Source organism: Exophiala dermatitidis (assembly GCF_000230625.1).
Source record: "Exophiala dermatitidis NIH/UT8656 unplaced genomic scaffold supercont1.5, whole genome shotgun sequence".
Taxonomy (NCBI): domain Eukaryota; kingdom Fungi; phylum Ascomycota; class Eurotiomycetes; order Chaetothyriales; family Herpotrichiellaceae; genus Exophiala; species Exophiala dermatitidis.
Window position 1 is genome coordinate 942,563 of NW_008751650.1, and position 24,677 is coordinate 967,239.

The following is a 24,677-nucleotide window of genomic DNA, read 5'->3' on the forward strand; positions in this document are numbered from 1 at the left end:
GCCTTGCAGTTTGTCACCACAATGTATGAGGTGGTGTGGTGAGCCTAAAGCGCTGGTGCCAGTGTGTCCCGATTATTGTTAAGGCTGCGGGGCAAGGCGCAGAGACAGTAAGTAGTGGACACTGCACTACAACACAATGTACAGTGGCAAGGTACTCACTGATCACTCCCCTGAGGGGCTGAACAACCAGCGGCAGAGGCTGTCTGTTTGGTCAGCCCAACTGATACGGCAAGATGGCCAAGTTTCGTATACAATGTGGGATACCACAGTGTCTAAACAGCAGGTACCTAGGTATTCTGCCGCAAGATGGCCCATTGCGCTGGTACTGCTGCATGCAGATCTACGAGCAGCCTAATGAGAGACCCTGGGATATACACAGTACAGCACCTCGCCGTGCCTCCATACTAGCAAACGGCAGAAAATACCTAGGTAGGTAGGTATATCTCCTTCTGCTAATCGTATACCCGCTGCACCTCTCACAGGAATTGGGACATACTACTGTTATTTTACTTTTCCCCTGAAGTCAGCCTTTAGGGCCAGGCGGTGAGGGTCCTCAGGGTCCGAATGGGGGGCATGAGGGTTCGTGTGTCGTTTTCGTTGTGGGCTTCCAAGGCTTCAACAAACTTGACCTGACCTTTTTACCTTGCCTACCCACTGTTCTCATCTCCACTGCATCCCCATTCCACCTCCGAGCAGCCTCTTGTTGCTGGTTTGTTATTGCTATTCTCGCTGGCAGTCCGAACGCTAAGGTTCAATCGAGGGGCACTGGCACGTCGGCTCGTCATTGTTATTTTTAGCTTCAGCCCTCAAAAGTGTCTGGCCTTGCGCGGCCTTGTCCCCGGATAGAGACGTACGTACCATACCTAGGCTAGTATCCAAATATCTTTGGGAGTACTGTGGTTTGTAGGTCATGCTCGTTCAGACTGGGCCAATACTCTTCACACCTATCTCAATGACTGCTATCAGCAACTCTTTCACACATTGCATTGCCAGTCACAAACGATTGAGGAATATCCACAGTCACGTGATCTCATACCAAGCTGACATAATGCAGTCTCTGGTTCACCGCGCTGTATGGGGCTCACGACTGCCAGTGATGATTGATAAGGTACTCTCGTCTCAAATCACATTCAAGTTCCCTTTTCATCGGTACTACAGTGTGCTAGTATGACCCCAACCAGCGTTCATTCTGCCAGAAGGCGTTGTAGGTACCTAGGTAAGTACTGTGAGTGTCTGGGCACATGGACAGCCGCTATATACAGGAGAATATGAAGCCGCTCCTACAGTGTCATCAGTGTACCTACATGATTGCATTGTAGTCGACCCTTGTCGCGGGATGGCACTGTATCGGCGACAACCTCCCCCGACTGCCCGACACTATCAATCGTTACCACAGTAGTAGTAAACGACTATGTACCTGACTACCTCGTAGGTACTCATATTCAACTACAATTCGAGTCTCGAAACGAAACTTGAACCTCGAGATACATAAATACAGACAGACGCAGAGACCAGCTGTGTTCTTTTCACTGATAGTACTCTGAGACCCCATTGTCTGCCCATCATTACTACCTTATGCTCCTCTGCTCTTGATCGTCTCGATCTGACCACGACCACTAACTATCCTTGATATCAGTCTTGTACCTACACAGCTACTCCCGTCTATCATTCCCCCGCCATTCTACATACAGTAGTAGTAGGACTCGGCTTGCGATCATCATCACCTCGCTCATCCACCTCCACGGAGACCAGAACCACTACCGCTACCGCTACCGCTAGTAGTACCTAGTCACCACTTTCCCGTATCGAGTCCGGCCGGCACGGAGGTCAACGGACGGCACAACACCGTAGCGTACTTCACCTAGGTACCAGAGATGACTAGTACCACTCCTAGGGAACTTTTAATTCCAGGTTTTTGAAACTTCAACTGCGAGGGTTTGGAAAATGGAAGCGTGGACGAACGTCTGCCGCCGCCGCGGTACCAGTGCCAGTGTCAGTGTCAGTGCTACCATCAAGATCGTAGCAATCCTCCTAGCCATAAGCTTCCCGTAACCATACCTATGGCAGCAGCATCAAGCAGCGGCATCAGTAGCAGCAGTACCACTTCCATCTCTGCCCACTACTACTAGTGCTAACTTGAAGCAAGCCGCAAAAACATCCTTCCCCGCCCAGTACCACCGGCCGTGTCATTACCGACTCCGGAGCGGGCGACCGGGCGGGCCATGCTTCTCATATTCAAGTTAGTCTTCTCCGTCAAAAGAAAGCTCCGACGAACAAGCACTAGTTCCAGCACTGACCGTGGCGCTACTACCACTACCAGTACCACTGCTAGTACCTGCTTTCCACTCTTAAGACATCATCAATCCCCCGGAGCCGTGGCCCTGTCCCTTCTAGAACTTTGGAAAAGCGAAAGCATGGAATCATAATTTGCAAACAATTGTCTTCAGTATTGGCAAAGCTCATACGAATCACAAAGCACAAACACAGTCATACTACTGGTACTGCAGTGGTGTCCAGAACTTCCCGCAACTTGAACCTAACCAACAGGGCGATTTAATGACCGACTCGGACCTTCCATGGATGATGGCCCTCCAAGTTTGGCACCGCTTGACCTGCGCTGCAGTGCGACAGCCCTGCCATGCCATGCCAACCTAACTCCCCAGTGTTCATTCAAAAAGAGTCAATCCAATCCAACCCAAAAAGCCTGCCTCCCGAGCACGACAAATCTCTCAGCCACGACGACCGAACGGCCATGGTCGTCGTCGAGATTGGGTGGTGTCATGCTATATCCAATTAAATTCCTGCACTTTTGTCCCCTTCTATTTCCTGGCAAACGCCCGAGCATGCCGTCGTATACGTCATAAACATCATCAAAAGGCACACTGCCAAAATATACAAGGGCCGGGTTCATCACCCAGGTGGGAATACCACACCCCATTTCTGTCTTCATCTCCATAGGTGAAGTTACATCACTCACATGGATCAGAGAGCAAAGACCCATCCATCCTGGTCGCAGAACTAGTTGTCTTTCCAATTCGCCATGAACATGCGCAGTTTGCGTTTGATGCCATCTGCCAGCCGCATTGAAGAGTCATCCTCAAGCAGCTCAATGCAGTGCTGAAGGATGTTGGAAGGCACGTCCATGGGGGCCAATGTGCCGTCAGGTCGTGACAACATTGGTGTACCTTCCTGGTACTTCATATATCGACCGATGGCCTCGTTCTCAGGAGTGAGGTCGTCGATGGCAAACTGTCGATCGGGCTCCGTTGCCGCATGACCAGGGGAAACCCGGGCCCCTCCACCTGCCATGCTGGTTGCCCATCCGGTCAAAGCGACCCGGTAGACAGCACCGGCCCACCAGGGAGGCCGGACAGGACGGGGCATGGATCGAATCAGGCGCAGTATCTGGCCACAGTGGAAGAAGGCTTCCTCTGGTTGATCGATACACCTCATCTGAAGCCAAGATGCGAATCGGAAAGAACCTAGGGCCACCTCCCGTCGTGCAAGCTGCTCAATATCTTTGAAGCTGGTGATGACGTTGAGCGAAATCAAGTGATACATGATTAGGTTGGCACAGGTGGTCCAGCATGTTCCTTTGTTCCCGGAAAAGCTTTGCTTGCTGATAGCATACCATTGCTGCAGGAGTGACGATATCTCTTCCAATCGAGCCTTGGTCGCTACGCGGGAGACCGAACGGGATGCTTTGCCCTGGCTGTTGCCAGCACCGTCCGGCAAACACGCAATAAATTGGCGAAGTTGACACACCTGACCTTGTAGTGGGTGAAGCAGCAACCGCAGCTCTGTCGGCGACAATTCCTGGCCGGCCATCTCGCCATCGACAAAGCTGGTGAAGAAGTCTCGCACTGACGCAGGGCTTTGATAGGTGGAGCCGTGGACCTTCTCGAAGAGCTCGAGCCATTCCACTGCCGACTCAGCATGCCACAGGTCATCTGAGTCGGGCATGGGCGTATGAAGGTTCACAACCGACAACAAAGGTGTCGTGTCCGAGAAGAGACTCATCTCTTGATCAACGATGACCCAGGAGTGGGTGAGTCTGTGACACAGATCAGTCACAGTGAGCAATGGAGCCAGACTATTTACGGCGGACTTACCGGTGCTTGCCTTCATGCTCCTTCCACTCTTCCCAAGTCATTTCAGGATCATGTCTACACGTGTCGATGTCGATTCGCAAGTCGGCCGCGTTGAGCATGCCTGAGTGGTCCAGCATCTGCAACATGTCAACGTAAGTACTTTGGAGTGATCACGAAACAACTTACAGCCAGGTACATCCCACGTTGCCCCATTGCCATCTGTTGCAAAACAGGTTAATACTCTGGTTCTTTTAACGGGTGCAGAAGAACGACTTACATCCATGTGCCACTTATCGCCTGACCATGCGGCGAGCGATGTGAACAACAGTGCGGAGCGAAGTACCAGTACCTCTCGGGATTGGAGGACATCCTTTTCAATTGTGTCAAAGAGCGAGATACGGCATGCTTCGGTAAGTCCACTGGCAACATACCGCGCCTCAATGGTCGCGGTTGACGAGGCCCCGGAGGCTACCATAAGCAGAATGAGCAAACTGGCTGCCTTACTGTTGTTGGACTGCATGAGAGTGTTAGGATCAAGCCGCCCAGCTGGCACTGAAGAGTAGTATGGCTCATAGCGGACCACATAACTCCGCAGGAAATACTGCATGACATCAGGGGGAGGTAGCATCAGGAACGTATCTCGACTGGAGTCGGGACTCGACGGCGTCTCCTCACGATTCTGGTGATCAGCCTTATGGATATCCAGCGCTTTGTGAAGGAAGCCCTGCGTGATGGCCAGCAGCTTCTCTCGCGACCAGCCCACGATGGGTTCGGTGGCAATCTTGCGCTCCGTCGAGATATCCAAGGAGGATTCGTCCAATTGAGACGCCCAAGCCGACCAGGTGGCCTGGTTGCGAAGAGTTTGAGCAAGACCTTCGAGGTAGATGGCTGCAGTCTTTGGCGGAGCAAAGGAATATTTCTCAACGACATTGCACTGGAAGAAAGGCCATGCGTGGTGGGCGGCGAACACCGCATCAGGCTCCTGCAGACCGCTGGCAACGGAAGAATTTGAAGGAGACAGACCAGCTGGCGGCCTATATGGCATTTGGTTAGGTGGACTTTCCAGGTCAAGTCGCAGTCCCATCGGCGTGGACCCTTCATGCACATGCATGTTCAAAGGTATGTGATTAGGGGTTTGCAGGCCGATCTTCCCATTCATGAGGAATTGATCATTCGGGTCGTGCATCATGGCCGGAGGAGGGCTCATGAAATCAGTGAGAAGATTGGCTGCGTCAAATTCTATCATGCTTGGGTGTCCACCGCTCATGGCTAGGAAGTGGTTGTCACCGTCATAATCGTACGGAGTACCGTGCATCTGCATAAAGTTCTCCATCTGGGGCATGGCTGGCATCATGGGCGTGATCGGTATGGCCATATCTGGAGGGGTATGCGTATAGCCACTCCGCAAAAGTTGAGGCTCCATTTCCTGGGTGAAAATTGCGGGTGCAATCGGCACATGGTGGTTGCTATCAGGCAGACTCAACCGGTGCGGTGGAATAGCATGCGGGCTCATGGTATCTACTGAAAATTAGATACCCCTACGGAGCAGGGAATGTGGATACTCACTAGGCGGTAAGCCATTGACCGCCGGAGTGGCAGCCCCAAAGTGAGAGAGTTGTGATACATGGTACGACGCTGACGAGTGTATAGCACGTTCGGAGTTTGCCCGAGGGAGAGGAGTACGTCGAGTAGGATTATGGGAGGAGCGTCGAGTGGCCCGAGACTGGCAGACAATCTGCTTGCTCACACATCTGGAACATGGAACCTGCAAACCAGAGTCAGAACGACTCGAACGCAAGTCCAGAGCAGGAAGGGGCCCATTGGGTGGCAGCAGCATTGATATCAGTGCCTCTGCTTTGTTCCGGCTGAATTCCCATGCTCTTCAAGCCGCCAGCTGGAGGACCGCTGCACACTGGGGGAGTCTTGACAAGAAGGTGTCCCACTGACCTTTTTATCGCACTTGGCCTTGGCTTTCGCACAGTGAACGCAAGCAATAGGCATTCGCTCTGTTGGAGAGTCCATGAAGAGTGGTGCACCGTGGAGGACAATCGAGATCTTGTAGCAGTGGCCGTGTGCTAGGCAGTCTTGGAGGCCTTCTTGATTCCTCCTCCTTCTCGTGCCAACATGAGCTCAACTCAAGGCAGGGACGCTTGGACTGAAATTATCGGAACGCTGGCAGTGGGATGTGCGAGTGGACGGGGTGCGTGCTCATTAGCATTATCTGGGGAGGACTGAGGTCGAACGATGGTGTGTCGATGGGTAGATCGGGAGTATGCGAGCGAGCGTAAACAATCGACAAGGCGCAACGAGAGGCAGGTGGGTAGAGACAAGAGAGAACGCGATAGTACGAGGATCAGCGAGAGTGAGAGGCAAGCAAAAGGCATATACGAATCCCGACGTGTAGTGCCAATGCCAATGCGGGAAGGACGAAGACGAGGACGAAGACGTAGTCGTGGTGGGACTGCTACTACTAGTACGGCCACGCTCACGCTCACGGCTTCTGCTCCTGCGAACGAGAGTGAGTGTAAATGGTGAGCAATGCAAAGGAAAGCATCAGCCACCAGGCAAAAAGACGGGTCAGGTCAGCTTTTGCAAGATTCATCAAAAGAGATCGACGACGATGGGATGGAGACAATGCACGTTGGCAGACATGGGGGACCCGGCCACCGAAGCTGCCGGGGCCGCAGGGGACAGCGGCGGGCTGGCATCATTGACAGCATCCACTCGAGTCGCTAAACACTGACCACTCACCACTGACCACCAGCCAGACGCGGTATATTATGATTGTTGTATTTATTTATTGTACATTTATCCATGCATGCAGCTAAGGTAAGGTATGTATGCGGTCAGTCAGCCAGACTGTCCCCCCCTCGACTGACTTGTTCTTGTCGCTAGGCAAGGTAAAGTTTGGTTGCCGATAGCTGGGACTTTTCCTGGGCGTTACAACCGCTAGCAGTAAAATGTGACTGCAAGTGTTGGTTGGTGTTGATGTTGGTGTTCGTGTTGTGATGATGAGGATGCCCACCACACAGCGCGGCAAAGATAGGATAAGTTCAGCCCACATACGAGCCCTGAGACCTCGAATTCAAGAATACGTCGTCAGTCGTGGTCAGCCACCGAATTTGAATTTGATTTACGGTAAAGTATTCCAATGATTCACCACTCCCTTACAGACTTGTACAGATAACGGTGACGGGTACCTTGCCTTGCTGGCCAATCCTGAAAAAGTGCAGCGAGCCCAGGCAGTCATTCCGATCGTACAGGAAGACAAAGGTCGGCTCAGCCGGCGCAGGTGGCTTGGACAGCCGAAGAAGGGTGCAATCAAGTTGGATGGGTTGTTGGGCCATGCTACCTCAGTACTACATTGTCCCATTCAAGTTGAGGCTCACTGGCAGGAAGATGATGACGGCAGTAACCACAACCACAGCCACTGGACAATGGACAATACACTCGCTACTCTTAGTACCAGCAGTAGTTTGTACCTATCATGATCACAAAGAACCACTTGCTGAAGGAACAAGACAGCAGTAGTATGCACCTCGAACACCATGGATCCTTTGTCAGACAGGCTTACGGGCCCTTACTAGGTAGTAGCCCTGGTGAGACCTTGCACAAATTGAACGACAACTTGAACAACTTGAATGCCACTAGTTATCGTCCTCCCCCAGGCACATATGCGCCCACCCCTTCTATTATTGAACCGTCCCGCCTACAGCCTGCGCTGAAGCCCAGAATACGAGAACAAGGGCTGATAGTAAAGAGGAGGCTCTTCCAAGCCGGTGTGGGAAAAAGCAAGGGCCACAGCGCGCGCCGCGGGGAATGCATTTCAAGCTGCCGCGGTGCGAATAAGCCTGCGCGAAGTGAGACCCCACGAAAGACTTGGGCTTTGTTGAGCCTGAGGGTGCTGAGAAGGGGGGCGTAGGGAGCGGCTAACGAGACCCAGGGCGACAGCCTTCAGGCACTTCGCGTTGGATCATTGGACGCCTCTGACAGCGGTGCCTTTTGCCCACATCATCACCATCCGCATTCCCTGCACACCTCGACCCTTGCACCCGTAACAATAATGGTTATACATGATGGAGGGGCGGCTATGCACCACCGAAAGGCCCTTGAACACTTGAAGAAAGGCGTCGTGCCTCGAAATAGGATACTGTGGACAACTTGAACGGCTGTCTTGCCCTGCTGGAATGCCAGTGGCAGAAGCAATGGGTGACCTCACCATCCATGAAAACATCGGCTGAGAAGAGGAGAGTCGGCTACCTTGGGCATGTTGGGCCTGATGTTGCCAGACGCTTAAATTCAAGGGTAAACATCAGCCCAGCTGTAGTAAGAACGTATTCTCAAGTCCTTGTCAAGGGTCAAAGAGACCTCCGAGTCCTACAACTGTCCTGCTACAGCTACAGCTACAGTACAGTACTCATGCCACTGTGCTTACTCAGTGGCTCGCTGCCGTCAGTACCAAGCCGGTCGTAAACAACGGGCAGTATTGGGTACCTTAGTAGTCTGCACAAGCTACCACCTCAAAGCTACCGCCATTCAAGTTGTAGTAAGCTCTGGTCTTTTCGTCCTCCGAGTTCATCCTGGCTGGCAAGTTCAAGTTGATCAAACCAAACATCATCCAGGACTGCACAGGCACTGAACTGGGCATCAACCACAACGACTCGGTTGCCGTACCTACTTCGCGCTGGATGCAGTGCCACTCTATACTAGTATGTCAAATCTTCTTGTGCGCCTCTCTCTTGACCCATTTAGACTTTCGCTCTGGTGCCGTCCTCCTCCATCAGACCCCGGTTCATATCGCTGGCCACCCTCAACAATCGAGTCCGGATGCGAGTTAGCCCTGTCCTTGGTAGATGACCGGCAGACTGTGCCTTTCTCGGTCGGTTACACCAGATAGTGACAGCTGCTGAGATGTTGGACCCTGGGGGCCTGTATCTCATGGGAATGCACGCTTGGGGCCAGAGCAACCACAACTAGGAGCGGCCTGCAAGCCACATTTTGTGTTGTTGTGGAAAGCAGGCTTGTGCCAATTCCTGCTGCCGTTGAGTCTCGCAATCAGCCGCGCCCGCCTACAGTGCAAAACTCTCAGCTAGCAAGAGACCGCCAGTGTACCGCTCTAAGCTGCTTACTATCGTCAACCGGTTACGCCCTGCATGTGCTCTTTTCGAGGGCAGCTCGGTCGCGCTGTTCGTGTTTCTCCACAGTCGACGACGTCGACCACCACAAGCTCACTCGCTCACAAGTCATTCTGACCAAGGAAACGGCAAGAGGAAACGGGCTAGGCTGAACAGATCGTCACCGTTGTCAGCCAGCCATGCTTGAGCCGCACAGCGCCAGAACGTTGACACTGGCTGCATCTTCTACCGTATTCACTCCTTGTCATTGCCAGCCTAGGTGGCAGAATGCTTAGGAGCCATTGTACGCTGCCCGTCCAACTCCCCCACTCCAGTAGTGCGAATGTTGCGATACTGATGCCACCTCATCAATGGCTTGTACCTACCTACTAGTACAGTCATCACGCCGGATTGGACACTGGAGAAGATCATTCCCGTGCTTTGGCCGACGATCCTCCAGAATGGGAAGTGGTGAGAAGAGGAGCAACTCGTCCTCTCGCTAAGCTAGCCTCTCGGCGACTTCTACCAAGCCCAGCCGCCTGCGTTATCAGATGAACCAGCCTCAAAGTCCCAGTCCTCACAATTGGGACCTAAGAAGTGGGTGGCAGGGAGGAACTACTGGTATCTTTTGCTTTCCAAAAAGTACTGGGTACTGTCATTACAAGATGGACTTTTGTTGACATGCTGCGGCGAACCTCGCAAATACGAGTCAAATCAACCAGAATATTAGGACTTACTCGTGGACGGGATACTTTGTAAGTTGGCGATCCGGCTTTGCAGCTGACGACTTTAGACAACTAGGCACCGTTCAGAAGACTTTTACAGTTGAGCTAGACTCCTGGGGTGTTGTCCTTGACCAATCTCCATCATTTCGTGGTAAAATCCTCGAAAAACAAACAAACAAACAAACAGCGTCATGTTTCTGAAACCGGATGGCGTTTTCTCTGATCGGCCTTATTATTGTCACGAAAGGGAACAACCCCACCAGCAGAACCGTAGAGGTTATCTGGACCAGGGTTAGACGAGACACGAGTGTTCAAGCTTGGGCGATGATAACTTTCTGCGCTGGCAATGCTGACAGTTCTCGAAGCTTCCCCACAGTTTCATACTCAAAGTGTTTATCAGTTGTGAGTTTAGTGATGAATCAACGATATCTGCTGGACACAGCCATTCTTGCTTTGGCCCAGCGACTTTCGGCGATTTCAGAGTGACATGGAAGCTGTCGCCTCTCAGTCAATAATGCAATAAGAGCGTTATCCGCTCCAGATGAAGGGTTTGACACCGTTTACCCATGACACAAACCATCTGTTATTCTTTGCAACTAGTGCGTGGAATCTGGGGAATCGCCGACCGATGCCTCCATTTTCCCTGTTGAACGCCTCCCACTAACAAGGAGCTACTTGTTGGATCCTAGCCAAACCCTGATAGGACACCAATACCAGCCAGGTACAGCCCTGAAGGCACCTCAGGCTGATTTGCATCTAACATGCAAGGCCTGCCACTGGAACTGAAGTGGCAGGTCAATAACCCGGTGGGACCTTGGTCTGGACCAGCCAAGTCCTTCTCCCATTGATGAATGAGAATACCAAGAGCCACAGCCTGACTCAGCCTGCTTCCAGGCGTCAGCATGCCTGGCTGGTACCCTAACTCTACCCAGATCTTTCGTGCATGGGGTTGTTCTTGATGCAGTGCACGGTATCTCCATCAAATTCTTCAGCATAAATCTAGATAAACAGCACCAACGAGCAGTAGGGTCCATCTGGCGTGCTGCTCTCTCCGAGGGGATTCGGCCGGTAGGGCGCCGGTGCGAGGCGCTCGGCCTTCCCGGGTCATCCACGAAAAAGTGAAATTGTGCCTTACCTCAAAATGCTCGCGTCGTCCTCACAGAAGGAGGCCAGTCCACCTAGGCCTCGCGTCTGCCGTTTCCCGTGCCAGCATTCACTTCGACATGTGAACATCCATTTGGTTCTAGCACCCTTGTATGATACAGTAGGTGCGAGAGCACTATTGCCTCATGGCAATTGTTTCGTACCACGCAACAGTCATGCCTTGTCCAATATTCAAGGATTCTGGCCGGCTCTGGGCGTAAGGGATGCTTGGGCACACGGCTGCCCGGAACACCGCCGGATTCAGCCATTTGTACGCGAAAATCAACTCCAACTAATCAATGGTGACGAATACACTTCATGGCTTGCATCAAGGGCGCACAAGGCTATCCTGGCTTTGACATTGTCGACCAGGCTACACGTGCGACTCTTGGATATCCACATTCAACAGCCACCGTATGAGATCGAGGGAATGTTTAAACCCAGAGGACATCCTGGTAGGCCCAACGAATTGGACAATCACGGTGGTGGCGGCGAAGATTGGCTGAGTATGTCGTACTCATCGTTCTGGGAGGTTCCTGTTTTAGATGCGAAGAAGCCCCGGGGCCCTGGTTGCGAGGGCGGAGCAGAGATCCCGTTGTATGCTGACTCTCAGGGCCACTTACCAAGAAGATTCCTTTGCCCTTTGGGAAATCTGTTGTGTGAATATTGCTCCCTCCAGCGGTGTCATTATCGTTGAACAGTACCACGGTTTGAGTCAATGTTGAGGAACATAACGACTCCTGCATACAGTAATCGAGCCGACAGCAGTCTCCGATTGGATACCGACATCTTCGCGGAAGTATCACAGCCCTGTGTAGCACGACAGATATCAGGAATGAGGACGACGCTTCCACCCGCACAAAGACCGCCCCTTTCGCTAAAGGCCTGTCACAAAGCCCCTGTTGACACTGCTCCCGACTAAGAAAGATCCTGAGGATGGTCACGCGGTCCAATATTCTTCCATAACTGTCTCGGATCGGGCATGGGGTTTCCAAATTGATCTGGCTGGATCAGGCTCTCGCTTCCCGATTGCATCGATGCTCCCCAACCACAATTCTCCTCCATCCGGGGGCCGCGAGCGCTGCTGCGGTAGCGGTGAGAGTGTCGCTTCCCTGAGCTTGAGTCAACCAAAGGGGTTTCCGGCTACGCACCGCTGGATTGGATCTGTTTCAGATGTACCGTGGATACCCTTGTGAGGCGCCTGGCCAGGAACCCTGTCTCGCATGAACTCAGTTTGTTGTAAACAGCCATCCAGATTCACCCACCAAGCTAGTGCATATGGAGCTGGATATATGTCGGCAAGATCTCGACAGCCATCACAACTGGCTCCACTTTGGCAGTTTTTCGTGCCGCCCCGGGACATGTGCATACTGTTGTTTCTTTTGACCTGCTGAATGCAGAATATTATTCAGCATCGAGCCGTCTCTCCAAGGCTCCGGAAATAGAGGCGGCCCATATCGTGCGTGCAGATGAAATGAAAGCTTCTGAAGTCGAGTTGCACATCGACAGAATTGTGCTCCTCGAATCATGCCCACTCTCACTATGCTATCAATAACCGCCTCTCTCCATGGACTCTCGGGCGGACACATACTGGAGTTTGACACGGAAATATTGTCCGACTGAGGTAGTGACGCGACCAATATCGCGGAAGACGCTTTCGATATCTGTCCTGTGGACCAAGCCAATGCCCGACTCTCCAAGATGGGCATGGCTGTCTTACCCCGTGCTTTCGAATTATCTTTACTCAACCAAAAACCCCCAAGTCAGTGGCAGTGACTGCCGCTCTAAAGAAGGCGTTGGGCAACCATGCAATATCGACATGGATCAGAGACTGGTAGCTTGTGGACCTTACACACAAGGGGAGGCAAACGGCAGTTTCACTCTCATACCAGGCTCACCCGTCATCCACGCCAAACACACCACCCACCTGGTTTTCCGACATAGAAACCTGACACCGAAGCCTGATACAGGCCATCGCTTCCTCTTACGGACTTCCCCAGCCCACCCGAACCGGCAGGCAAAGTTCGCTCGCCACATTTTGGTATGCAGGTAGGGACGTTATGATCGACGCTGAATGACAACCTTCGAATTGCCAGAGTGCTGGATGATACTGGCCGAAGAGCTAGGACCACGTACCATTCATTGATTATTTGTTTTGCCAGCACGGAAAACGCCCCTGTCAATTAGTGCGTAAGGTATTTGCCAACCTCTTGAGTACCAGCGGTGCAGATTTGCCTGTTGATGGGGAGATGGACAGATTGTGAATCATCATCATTGGCAGGAAGCGGAAGGCTGGGCTGGTGAGTGGCAATGTCCCCGGCCTCAAGGTTTGGCCAATGTCGAACACCACTGATGTCCAGGAAACCCATTTCGCGCACTGGCAGCCAGCAGCGCACCCCTCCACAAAGTCGGCATTTTTCCAACCTCAACGCGTCATGACCCGCGATCTGGGGCAAGTCGATCGTCCCACGGTGTAAGTTCTGAGATTTGTGTTGATCAGCTCGGTATGCTCTTGTATTGTCATGGATTTGAACAGCAACCCAGGTATATCTTTCCTTTTTTTGGAATTCTTGCACTTTGTCTACCGGGCACACCCTGATGCCACAGGGGGCTATGCTTGAGCAAACCCTTTTTTCCTCGACGGCGATCTCGCCAGCTGCATTTCCGCGACTCATGGTGCCCCTCCACGGCCGCAGGATATGTTGACGAGGTAAAGGGGATTGCTCAGATTTGTCGCCTCTCTTTCCTTACCTGTGGGGATTGCGAACCAGGTCGCGAAGGCGGGGCTTGCATTTTTCGATCGCATCGCGGAACTTACCTTTGACGATCCTCAAAAAAGTTGGTGACATGGTTTTCTGGTTGAGGGTTTTGCGCGCGAAAATTGGCTGGCAATTGGTACCTAGCCACCTATGCACAAAAGGGTGTCCCCATTGTACCGTGGGACTTTGGTACAGCTACTAGTATGGCCGGAAGATGCAGTGGCTGTTGTTGCATTGGTGTCGGTATTACTATTTGATGGCTCGATGAGCCGATATGCGATGTGCAGTGTGGCATTGGCATGTGCTGCAGTGTGGTGGGATAAAAGTAAGAAAAAAGGGGGCTGAAGTTTGAACTCGACCGCAACGCACAACTTTCTCAGTCAATCCCGCCCATCTTGATCGTCGCCGAGGGGTCACAGGATGTACAGCCCGAGTGCCTTTAGACGCAATGTACAGTGATTGATCGTAGCAGTAGTATGATTTCTCAGAGCACAATCAAATCACCAGAGAAAATTTGTCAAAAAAAATAATAATAAACAAATAAAAACTGCTGGCATAGATCCCTCGTATAATGACTGTGTTGTTGTTTGTTATACATGCGTACAATGTTGTAGTTGAAGAATACAAAAATGCAAAAATGCAAAAAACGAAATGTTCGAACCCGGGGTCGAACCGGGGACCTTGTCGGAGAATATGTATTCACTTGGATGTGAACGACACGTGATAACCACTACACCATTCGAACAGGATACATGCTCCAATTGGAGTACATAATTGACAGCTTTTTTTGTTGCTTTAGTTTATAATCCTAAAATTGCGACAGGCGCAGAAACAAGCCGATTTTCATGCTAGTGGGCGGTTTTGGGGGGCTAGGGTACTGCCGCTAGGGCTTATTAGCGTCCCCTAGTAGTAGGAGCGTCGACTACCTCACCGAACACCCACGATAATTTTTTATGCTAGATATAGGCTATACGTAGTATAAAACGCCATTTTAGCAGAAAAAATAAGTAGAGATAACTTGTCGATAAAATTGTAGTTAGCATAAAGAGTTACTTAGCATAAAGTACGATATTTATCATAAACTCCGAGGTTTATCATAAAATTAGTATAAAAATCGTTATTTAATTTAAAAAGCAAAAGGCTCGCCACCCACTACCTACTATCTACTTACCTAGTAAAACCCTCTAAATAGAGAATTTTACTAAGTAAATAGATAATAGATAGTGGGTGGCCAGCCGCACTACTACTACTACTCTACGTAGGTAGTACTTTCAAACCACTGAGCCATTCGACCCAGCGGCAGCAGTTTGATTTACGTAAAAATTTTGCAACTTTAATCTATGGGCCTGCTAATAGTTAGGACCCACCTATAGTACTTGGCGCAGCGCTAACGATTTATGATAAGCGCTTTTTTATAATAAATCTCGAAATTTATGCTGAAGCGCGGAGTTTATGCTAAAGTTCGGAGTTTATGATAAAATAATTGCTTATGCTTATTCTACCATAAAATCTTTCCTGAGGTGTACGCTAAGGTACTACTACGGGTACTGCGTTGAGGGGAGCTTCAGGCTAAGAACTCGTAGTCATACAATCACAGCCTCGTTCGATATCAAATTCCATTTTTGTCTTGTGCGTACACAGAGGTGTTTAATTCAACACGACAATCCAATCTTGTTTCGTGCGGATTGAATTGAATTCAACTGATAAACAGTGAACTATGGCTTCCACCGATTTGAAGAATCTCGAAACACCACCCAAATGCCAGGCCGACTTCTGCCTCATCCCGATCGGGACGCCGTCGGCTTCCGTGTCGGCGCAGATTGCGGACGTGCAGCGACTCATGAAGGCGAGCGGGTTGAAGTATAGTATGCATTCGGCGGGGACTACTGTTGGTAAGTTGGACTGTACTGTACTTGGTTCTGAAGGATATGGGATGTGGTGGTGATGTCGTTATGTTTTTCCTTTTTCTTTTTTATGTGGCTTCGCGTCTGATGGATTTGGGTTTGTTTTCTACTGGCACATGTATGGCGAAGCAGTGTGCTGTTCATTAGGCGGTATGGCCTGGGCATTTGTCGACTGGTATAATCAAGTGTTGATGGAGTGGACGATGAAAGCTTGTGGTTGTGGTTGTGAACGAGCATCTTCTGTCCGTATGAGATGAGATTCGATGGTCGTGGGCTACCTTCCTGAAGGATGTGTCTTGAGCCATTTCCCAAGGGAAGAAAGAGCCGTGCCCGTATCCGGTTTGCTACCACCGAGTCCGTTCTCTTCACCGAGGCCTGCTTGTTACTACAGTATATCCTATCCGCTCCTGGTCCAGATGTTTTGTTTCAATTGCCAGCTCAATGTTGATTCATCGTTGTTTACTTTTCGTGTCAACTTCGCTCTACTCGAAACAGTGCATGTGCTGATGCTGACACGCTAATGGCCAACAGAAGGATCTTGGGAAGACGTCACCCGTGTCATCGGCCAGGCTCATACGCTCTTACATAAAAAGGGAATCGTGAGGATCCAAACCGATATTCGGATCGGGAGCAGGACGGACAAACCGCAGACCATGGAGGATAAGGTGGCGGCGGTGGAGAAGTTGCTTGTGAAGGACCAACAATGAATGAGAATGCAATGGAACTGTCGGAGCACTGCCATGGTGGGAGTGAAATTGAGAAGATCTTTGAGGGTCTTGAAGATACAGTACCTTACTTGATTGTTGCGGGCTTCAAGTTACTGGCAAGTGAGTGGGTTACCCAACACGGAAAAGAAGGATGACTCCTGCCTTCTCACCAAGCGATGCTCTGTCGTCCTGGTATGTTGAGATCAGGCTCAGCTACTTGGGTGCTCCCTACTATTAGTGAAGCGAACAAGAGCATGGCTTTGAGGAAAAGAAGCCATCATATATTTGTCCCGCGGGAGGCCGCTGTATAACTGAAATTAATTCAAAGGCAGCTGTTTGGCGGCTGCTTCGAGCCCCTGTTGCCGCCCTCGGCTCCTTCTGATATATTCGGGAGGCCGTCCTGATCAAGTCTCGAGTCTCATTGATCTGAACATATCATGCAGGTCACCGCCCATCTGGTCGCGACAGCTGCATTTCAACGACCAGAAGAAGGGCTGAGTACCAGCTGAGTAGGTACCCATACTCGACATGAACGACAAAGGACTGGGCTAGAGCGCCGGTCAGCCAGCGCCGAGGCGAACAGTGGACAATGCGCCACAAGTCCTAATCAGCCACATTGTGGCTGTGCTGCCTCCGATCTACCAATTGACCTCCATACTGCTACTAGCAGGCTAGCCATGCTGGCATCTCGACTCCAGCCAACATCTGTCCTGCAAGGAAGCAGAGCCACGCAACTCATCTTCTGACAATCACCCTTTGATTGGTGACAACAATGCCTCATACTTTGCCGCCCTTTGTCGAGTTCTCCCGAATAAAGGGACTGTTGCTTGTTCCAACCCATCCGTGACATTCTGAAACCCTTCGCTGCAATACATTAGTAGGTCTTTGTTGACCGACTCTTTCTCCAGCCATGCTATTTTTGTGACAAGCGCCAGCAAGGGTCAGCACAAGAACCCTCTTCCATTGATAGACACCGCTGCTGGGCTTGATACTCTCTCCACCGCAGTTCCGCTTGCATTACTCGAACTACATTGTAAACCCGCCCTCGAATTCACCCGCAGCCTCGCCGATAGTTCGTCATACGATGGCCGCCATAACGCAAACCATAGCGATCGTCGACAAATCCAACAAAGTTGTCAGCACCAGCAAACAACTCAAAAATGTCTTCAAGGAAGCCAAGATGGCATACTTGGAGCGAAAGGCGGAGATTGTGGCACAGCGGAGAGCCAAGGAGGAGAAAGAGTTGAGAAAGGCCATGAAGGCCATGGCATTTGAGGAAGAGGCACGGTCCGAGTCGTCCCGCCGTTCAAGAAGCCATCACAATACGAGGAAAGGGTCTGGACACCAGCGACCATCAGAAGGCGCACGGTATCATTCTTCAGAAGCACTGGGCCCAGGTGGTCATGTCCAAGGACATACGACCGCCGGGGCAGCATATCCTTTCAATGCTCCCCCTAATCTGGCCCAATTCAATGAGGAACTCTATGGCAGTCGCCACCACTCTGCGCCGACGTCCCCTATCAATGCCTATGGAGAAAGTCCGCTCGTTCGCAGGACCACCGACCTACCTGTGAAGTCACCTCGGTCACACCGGCCACCGCCTGTACGATCCCACTCCACTTCCGAGGTGGATTCGCACATAGACATGGATCTGGCGTACGGAGAATTCCATGCCGAGTCTCTCATGTTGGAGCCCGGAGTCGAGTACAAGTTGCAGAAGCAGGAGATGTCCAGCCTTGTTACCAAGTGCAAGATGCTCATGGAGGAGGCCAACTGTGCCCAGCATAGCGTTAGGGCCATCATTGCGCATCTGCAGAAGAACCCTGACGCCATGGCAGCAGTTGCCCTGACGTTAGCCGAGATCAGCAATCTGGCGAGCAAGATGGCTCCCGGTGCTCTTGCGGCCTTCAAGGCTGGTGCGCCCACTGTTTTTGCAATGCTTGCTGCCCCGGAATTTCTTATTGCTGTCGGTGTGGGCGTCGGACTGACTGTCGTGATGTTTGGTGGGTACAAGATAATCAAGAAGATCAGGGCCAAAGTTAGTGACAAGGACGATGACCCAATGGATGAAATGCTGGACATTCATGAACTCGATCGTATCGAGCACTGGCGCCGCGGTATCGCGAACTCCGAGACTGCGAGCGTCACCACAAGCGTCGAAGGCGAATTCATCACACCCATCGCTGCCGCCAGTATGGGCCACCTGCCTATGCCAAGGGAGTTGAGTGAACAGAAGCACAAATCGAAGAGACGAGAAGAGAGGAAAAAGAAGCATAAACTGCTTGATGACGATCCAGATCATACTTTGGTGGGAAGCGAAAGGTCAAAATCATCAAGAAGCAGCAAGTCGGATAGGAAAGAGAAAGCACTGGTGAAGGTCAAGAAGCCGAGCCCACTGAGAAGGATGTTCCATAGCAGGGATTCCGAACCCTTTGGGAAGCGATGAAATGTGCATGGGATGGTTCGGCGATGCTGTTGTCTTTTTTGTAGGCTATATCCATCCATCTTCTAGGCGCGGGTTTTGGAGATTTCACGTAAACACTAGGACGAATTATGATTATACGAGTCATGACAGCAGTATCTAGATATTTTGAATCATACTTTCACTAATATAAGAAAATAAGTCTGGTATCGAGCCCTACAAGATTGTCCACTGCGAGGCTGAGGCTGACAATTCGAAGTTGATCACGTGCCCTGCGGCGAACTTGAAATTTGAAGGGTTCTGCATGTCGATCTCCGAGAAACATTATCGCCGACTTCTGTCTTCAAGTTCTACGCCATCGACCTTTTCATTGTTCTCATACACTTGCAAGCCGCGGCCAGCTGCGCAGTTGGTTTGCTTTCTAACACCACCATCACAGTCGTCTGCCGCCTTCCACGTGCTACAACATAGCAGCGGTCCTCTCGCGATACCTGTGAAGAGCGCTCTCTCTCCATCGAGCTCTGCGCTGAGAACATAATTTCTCTACCGTTTCCGAGACGCAATCACAATGGATCACTCCCGAGATCCCTGTCCGTGGGTTGCCCTGTCTGATTTTGGTGGCGCATTCTGTATGGGCGCCTTAGGTGGTGAGTTTGAACCAAGACATATACAGATTGTGGATGGAGGCCAATTGTGACTATAGGTACTTTATGGCACGGTATCAAGGGCTTTAGAAACTCGCCCTACGGTGAACGAAGGATAGGCATGTTGACCGCCATCAAAGCTCGGGCGCCGGTAACAGGAGGCAACTTTGGTGTCTGGGGTGGCATGTTCAGCACGTTCGACTGTGCCGTGAAGGGCATCAGAAAGAAGGAGGACCCTTACAACTCGATCATTGCCGGATTCTTCACCGGTGGCGCATTGGCGATCCGCGGAGGCTACAAGGCCGCACGAAACGGCGCCATCATGTGCGCAATTTTCCTGGCCGTGATTGAAGGTGTTGGTATCGGTATCCAGCGACTAATGGCAGAAAACACAAGACTTGATGTGAGTATTGATTTGCACCTTGCGAGCTGATGCGCAAATTGCTGACATTCTCCTCAGCTCCCTCCTCCTGGGACGGCCCCTTCTGATTCTGGCCGGGTGGCTGCGTGACTGGAGATGACCACTACTCCACATTTTATTTGAAAGAGTATACCGTTTTCTGGCTGCGCGGCTGCGGACTGATCCCTGCTTACTCCGTTCTCTACTCTCCTCGGGCTTCTGGCTTCTTTCTGCCACTGAAGAATTTATGTGCATAGCGGGCGTATCGGGGTGCGGGCAATGCTTGGATGCTTCGCGTTCGAAAAGAACTGTCGAACGTCTCGACGGTTATCGTCGACGGATATTGATGATGCTGGCTGGCTGCGGATAGAATCTGCCTAAGGACAGAACCGTTCGAAGCGACGACAGTACGTCGAGTCTTGACGTGAACACCACGCCAATAGCCTCATGGTGTAATATAGTGTATGATGAAGGAATGCACAGTCCTTCTACTTGAATGTATCTGAACGACTCAAAGAACGTAGCCATTACACACAGCTTGTTGGAGGCCCTTAGAAGATTGCCACTTTATAGTAGTAGTAGTGCTGGAGCCCTGCCTTGCCGGATGTGGAGTTACGAGGCTGACAGGTCTGCCGCTGTCTTGATATGCCACCTCCACAAGCGACACTGGCCATCACAGCGCAACACAACCATTCTTCAGCAATTCACCCTTCTTGCTTGGTAGCGCTGTCGTTTTCTTCCCTATCTCCTGGCATTTGTCTTTGTCTTTCTTCATTAGCGCTGCTCACCGCGCTGGTCATGCATTATGCCAAACACGCTTCCAGAACGGGTAGCCTGGACGACTCTACACATGAAGCGCTCGACAGACAGTCCCGCGTGAAGGCGTCAGATCTAGGTTTCGACGTCCCAGATCATGTTCTTTCCGAGATCATTCCCATCTCAGACCCGAGACACGTTTACTCTAATATCCATGCACAACGCGACCGCCGTCTTCGCCTCCTGATCCGTCGCTACACGAATCAAATCCAGTATGGCTGCAGAAACATCAACTGCACTACACCCACGTGCCTAAGTTACAGGAAGAGAAACAGTACGGGACCGCTGAGGAGGTATACGGAATTGAGCGCCAGGACTTTGGCATGCCAACTGGTCGACGACTACACGCGCAGTGGCAAAGATTCCGTGTCTGGCCTTTGTCAAAACGAACCGGTAGTCCCTTGGTACGAGGATCCCGAGGCCACCAAGAGGAGGAGGGACAGTCTTGAAAAGGCAGGGCTTCAGCGCCGTGAGTCCGCATCTGTGGCCAAGATCTCCAGCCAGACACTACGCAGCAAAGAGCCTCCTCCGAAGCCTGCATTTTCCGTCGAGCGGCTCTCGCAGGATGGCATCGTCCAGGCCGGTAGACGTCTACGTACGCTTGATATATCCAAGAACGACGAGGAAATTGCAGAGGAAATAACCGATGTGCTGAACGCCATCCCCTCCAATCAACCAGCCAGCGCGTCCAATGAAGACGAGAACAAAAACCCCTGCGACACTGCCTCTGTCGGGCCTGAGCCTCCCGAATCGAAACCAAAAGACATCGCCTCTTTTACACAGACGTTGTTCGATCTTTTGCCGTTACGGCTTTTAAGTTGGTTGCCTGGAGGGAACCCTCGTGAACTACCTGAACCAAGAGGGTCCGCCGAGCATTCGACAAACCATCAGCAGGCTTATTCTGAAGATGCAGATGATTGTGCACCGGATCCTATCGAAGAACCACCAGGCGTGACAGACCCAAGTACGGAGAGTTTACCGCCGGCGTGGATGTTGAAAAGGCCTGCTGTCCAAGCCTATACCCTTCGAAAGTTTACCTGGTCAATGTTTCCATGGCTGCAATCCCGTCTTGATGACAGCAATAACGACGCTTATAACGACAAGTTTCTTCCATTTCTGAAGCAGAGTCTCTCATATTGCTTCAGCGATCCAGAGCACCTAGTTCGAACGGTCAGGGACCTCCAAGACAGCAGCCCATTTTCAGAGGGATTTGCTGATTTTCTCCGCAAGGAACTCACCAGATCCGTATCAAAGGCTACCGTGAAGCAGACCGGCCTAGATGACCCTTCTCAAGACTCTTCTTCTGGGTCGTGGCCGCGTATCAAGACGGGAACGGCGGATGATTTGTATGCTCTCCTGGACGGGTTGGCCCTTGTAGACGGTTTGAAGCAGCGCAGCGTGTTCTTGAATAGCATGTTCACTGCTCTGCAGCACAGCTATCGCCTTCCACCATGGTTACAGCCACGGCAAAAGCGAAAACATAGCTATCCGGCTGGTATACTGACTGATCGAAGTTCGAACAGAGGGTCCCAGCATCTCAACTCCAGTGGACCACCACCGCAAGATCTGGATGCCGTTGAAGGGCTCGGGGAGGCCTGTGAAGATGAGAAGCAACTTGTGCTTCTGAACGACGACCAAGCAGCAGAGATATGTCTAGTTGCCCTGGCTGCGATTGCCTCCCTGATATTCGAGAATCGCGGTCCGCAAGCGTTTGGCGGGAAAACAGCATTTGCTGAATTTGCAGCGTTGCGAAATACTGGTCTCGCCCATTCGCGTTGGCATAAAATTCCTCGGGATGCGGACCGACTCCTTGTCTCTCATATCGTGGATTTGATAATTCAAGCCATTGATGTCTGCGACGACTGGTCTGTTTTACGCTTGCTTACTGCCATTATGGACGTCATCAGTCATCGCCTAATCGTGGCCAAATGTGCAAGCAGCATGAAAGGCCACGATTTAGGGAAGACTGAGAAAGAGACCATTGTGGACCTGTTGGTACGTCGATTTGATCGGAGAACCGTGGGCGAATGGGATCCGCCTGAGCAGAGGTCTAGCTGGTTAGGGGCCGCTGCGATCGAGCTGGTGAGAACGGTGATGTTGAAGATTTGGGACTGCCGTCCCATCATCCAGCGGGCAGGCCCTGTTGCCGGGGCGCTCGAGCTTCTGGCGGGCATATACCGCGAGCGGAAGGATCTCAATCTGGACTTGGGCTCTTTCCGCATGTCTTTCATTGCCGAACGGTTCGATGAGATGTCTATGCCAATTGAGTGGTTATCGTTCCGCGCCGATACACGGCAGATGCATCTGTTGTCGTTCTCGTTTCTGTTCGAACCGGCCACACTGGTGCGGTACTTTCGAGCGATCAACATCGAGATGATGCGGAAGTCGCACGAAAGCGCTGCGTTGGTGTACAACGACACCAGGCATTATATGTGGGCTCCTGCAATCCCAGTGTACGGGGCGCGAGAAGTGTTAGCAAGCCTACGACCTCACATGGCCAAATTCTTTGTCCTCACAATACGACGGGACAACGTGCTGGATGATGCCATCAACCAGATCTGGCGACGACAACGCAGAGAGCTTATGAGGCCTCTGCGCGTGCGCCTTGGCAAAGATGAAGGCGAGGACGGGCTTGACCACGGTGGTGTCCAGCAAGAGTTCTTCCGCGTTGTGTTTGCCGAAGCCTTTAGACCCGAGTACGGCATGTTCACGGTGGACGCAAGGACCAGAATGACATGGTTCCAGCCGGGCTCCTTCGAGCCGCTGTACAGGTTCGAAGCTCTGGGTGTTTTGATGTCTATCGCCGTCTACAACGGCATCACTCTCCCCATCACATTCCCTCTCGCTTTCTACCGCAAGCTGTTAGGCCTCAAGGTCAAGACTTTGGAGCACATTGCCGACGGCTGGCCTGATTTGGCAAGAGGTCTGCAAGCTCTTTTGGACTGGGACGACGGGGACGTCGGTGATGTGATTGCCCGCACGTACGAATTCAGCTACGACATTTGCGGCAGCACCGTCACAGTGGACATGCAGAAGATTGACCGCAACGACCCATGGCCACCGCGAGCAGCAGAAGGTGGCAGCAGAAGCAACAGCATCGGTGCTGTGGACATCAATGGCAAAGGCAAAGCCAAGGCCAAAAGGAAATCCACATCTTTCGAACTCCCACTCGAGCCATCATCCCTCACTCCGCCCGCGCAACCGTCATCCCCAAATCTACTGGATTGTGAAGCTGTTTCCTCACCAGGCGCCGCCATCAGCTGCCCTTGCGCTGGGCCTTCGTCGAGCAAGGCACCAGCACCTGCATCATTACAAGGAGGCATCACGACGCCTTCAAGCATCGACAGCGACATGCTAGCACTCGAGGAGGCCGAGGCGGCGCTCGTGACCAATGCGAACCGCGAACAATACGTCAAAGATTATGTTTTCTGGCTGACGCACAAATCGATCGAGCCGCAATACGAAGCTTTCGCCCGAGGTTTCTACACGTGCCTGGACCGGACGGCATTGTCGATCTTCACTCCCGAAACCCTCAAGTCCGTCATCGAGGGATACCAGGAGATCAACATTGATGAGTTGGAGCGGACCGTCACTTACGATGATGGGTATTCGCGCACGTCGCCTACCATTGTCGATTTCTGGCATGTCGTCCGCAGTTTCAGTCAGGAGCAGCACAGACAGCTGCTCGAGTTTGTTACGGCCAGCGACCGCGTCCCCGTTAATGGTCTTGCTAATGTCCAGTTCATCATCCAGAAGAATGGCGATGATGATGCACGCTTGCCTAGTAGTAGCACCTGTTACGGACGGCTGCTGTTGCCCCAGTACTCTAGTTGTCAGGTGCTCGAGGAGAAATTGTCAAAGGCGATTGAGAATTCCGTCGGGTTTGGAACTTTGTGAATAGGAAAGAAAAGAAAAGGCTCCGGCAGTGCGCAGCAGCAGCAGCAGCAGCAGC

The 24,677-nt window shown here is 51.8% G+C and overlaps 5 protein-coding genes and 1 non-coding gene across 6 annotated transcripts; 4 read left to right on the top strand and 2 right to left on the bottom strand.

The window, feature by feature from the left end:
• Nucleotides 1-2,426: 2,426 nt before the first annotated feature.
• On the bottom strand, nucleotides 2,427-6,685 carry HMPREF1120_05940 (uncharacterized protein). Its single transcript, XM_009160132.1, has 6 exons — nucleotides 6,039-6,685; nucleotides 5,658-5,856; nucleotides 4,369-5,609; nucleotides 4,278-4,310; nucleotides 4,113-4,228; nucleotides 2,427-4,054 (listed from the first exon to the last, which is right to left on the bottom strand). Exons 1-6 carry the CDS (start codon nucleotides 6,111-6,113, stop codon nucleotides 3,019-3,021), a joined length of 2,700 nt encoding a protein of 899 aa, XP_009158380.1. The 5' UTR covers nucleotides 6,114-6,685; the 3' UTR covers nucleotides 2,427-3,018.
• A 7,799-nt stretch (nucleotides 6,686-14,484) lies between these two features.
• Nucleotides 14,485-14,577, bottom strand: HMPREF1120_09306. The gene has a single exon. It is a non-coding gene; the product is annotated as a tRNA-Val (tRNA).
• Nucleotides 14,578-15,549: 972 nt separating this feature from the next.
• HMPREF1120_05941 (uncharacterized protein) lies at nucleotides 15,550-16,443 on the top strand (the record flags this gene model as incomplete). Its single annotated transcript, XM_009160133.1, has 2 exons — nucleotides 15,550-15,724; nucleotides 16,268-16,443. 2 exons carry the CDS (start codon nucleotides 15,550-15,552, stop codon nucleotides 16,441-16,443), a joined length of 351 nt encoding a protein of 116 aa, XP_009158381.1.
• Nucleotides 16,444-17,527: 1,084 nt separating this feature from the next.
• On the top strand, nucleotides 17,528-18,889 carry HMPREF1120_05942 (uncharacterized protein; the record flags this gene model as incomplete). Its single annotated transcript, XM_009160134.1, has 1 exon — nucleotides 17,528-18,889. The coding sequence occupies one exon, from the start codon at nucleotides 17,528-17,530 to the stop codon at nucleotides 18,887-18,889; it is 1,362 nt and encodes a 453-aa protein (XP_009158382.1).
• A 544-nt stretch (nucleotides 18,890-19,433) lies between these two features.
• HMPREF1120_05943 (mitochondrial import inner membrane translocase subunit tim-17) lies at nucleotides 19,434-19,942 on the top strand (the record flags this gene model as incomplete). Its single annotated transcript, XM_009160135.1, has 2 exons — nucleotides 19,434-19,512; nucleotides 19,569-19,942. The coding sequence occupies 2 exons, from the start codon at nucleotides 19,434-19,436 to the stop codon at nucleotides 19,940-19,942; spliced, it is 453 nt and encodes a 150-aa protein (XP_009158383.1).
• A 765-nt stretch (nucleotides 19,943-20,707) lies between these two features.
• Nucleotides 20,708-24,622, top strand: HMPREF1120_05944 (ubiquitin-protein ligase E3 A; the record flags this gene model as incomplete). Its single annotated transcript, XM_009160136.1, has 1 exon — nucleotides 20,708-24,622. The coding sequence occupies one exon, from the start codon at nucleotides 20,708-20,710 to the stop codon at nucleotides 24,620-24,622; it is 3,915 nt and encodes a 1,304-aa protein (XP_009158384.1).
• Nucleotides 24,623-24,677: the final 55 nt, after the last annotated feature.

Coding starts and splice junctions, on each gene's coding strand:
- HMPREF1120_05940 (XM_009160132.1), bottom strand. CDS start 6,113: ATGGACTCTCCAACAGAGCGAATGCCTATTGCTTGCGTTCACTGTGCG. Junction 5,857..6,038: donor AGGCCAAGTGCGATAAAAAG/GTCAGTGGGACA, acceptor TCTGGTTTGCAG/GTTCCATGTTCCAGATGTGT. Junction 5,610..5,657: donor GGTCAATGGCTTACCGCCTA/GTGAGTATCCAC, acceptor AATTTTCAGTAG/ATACCATGAGCCCGCATGCT.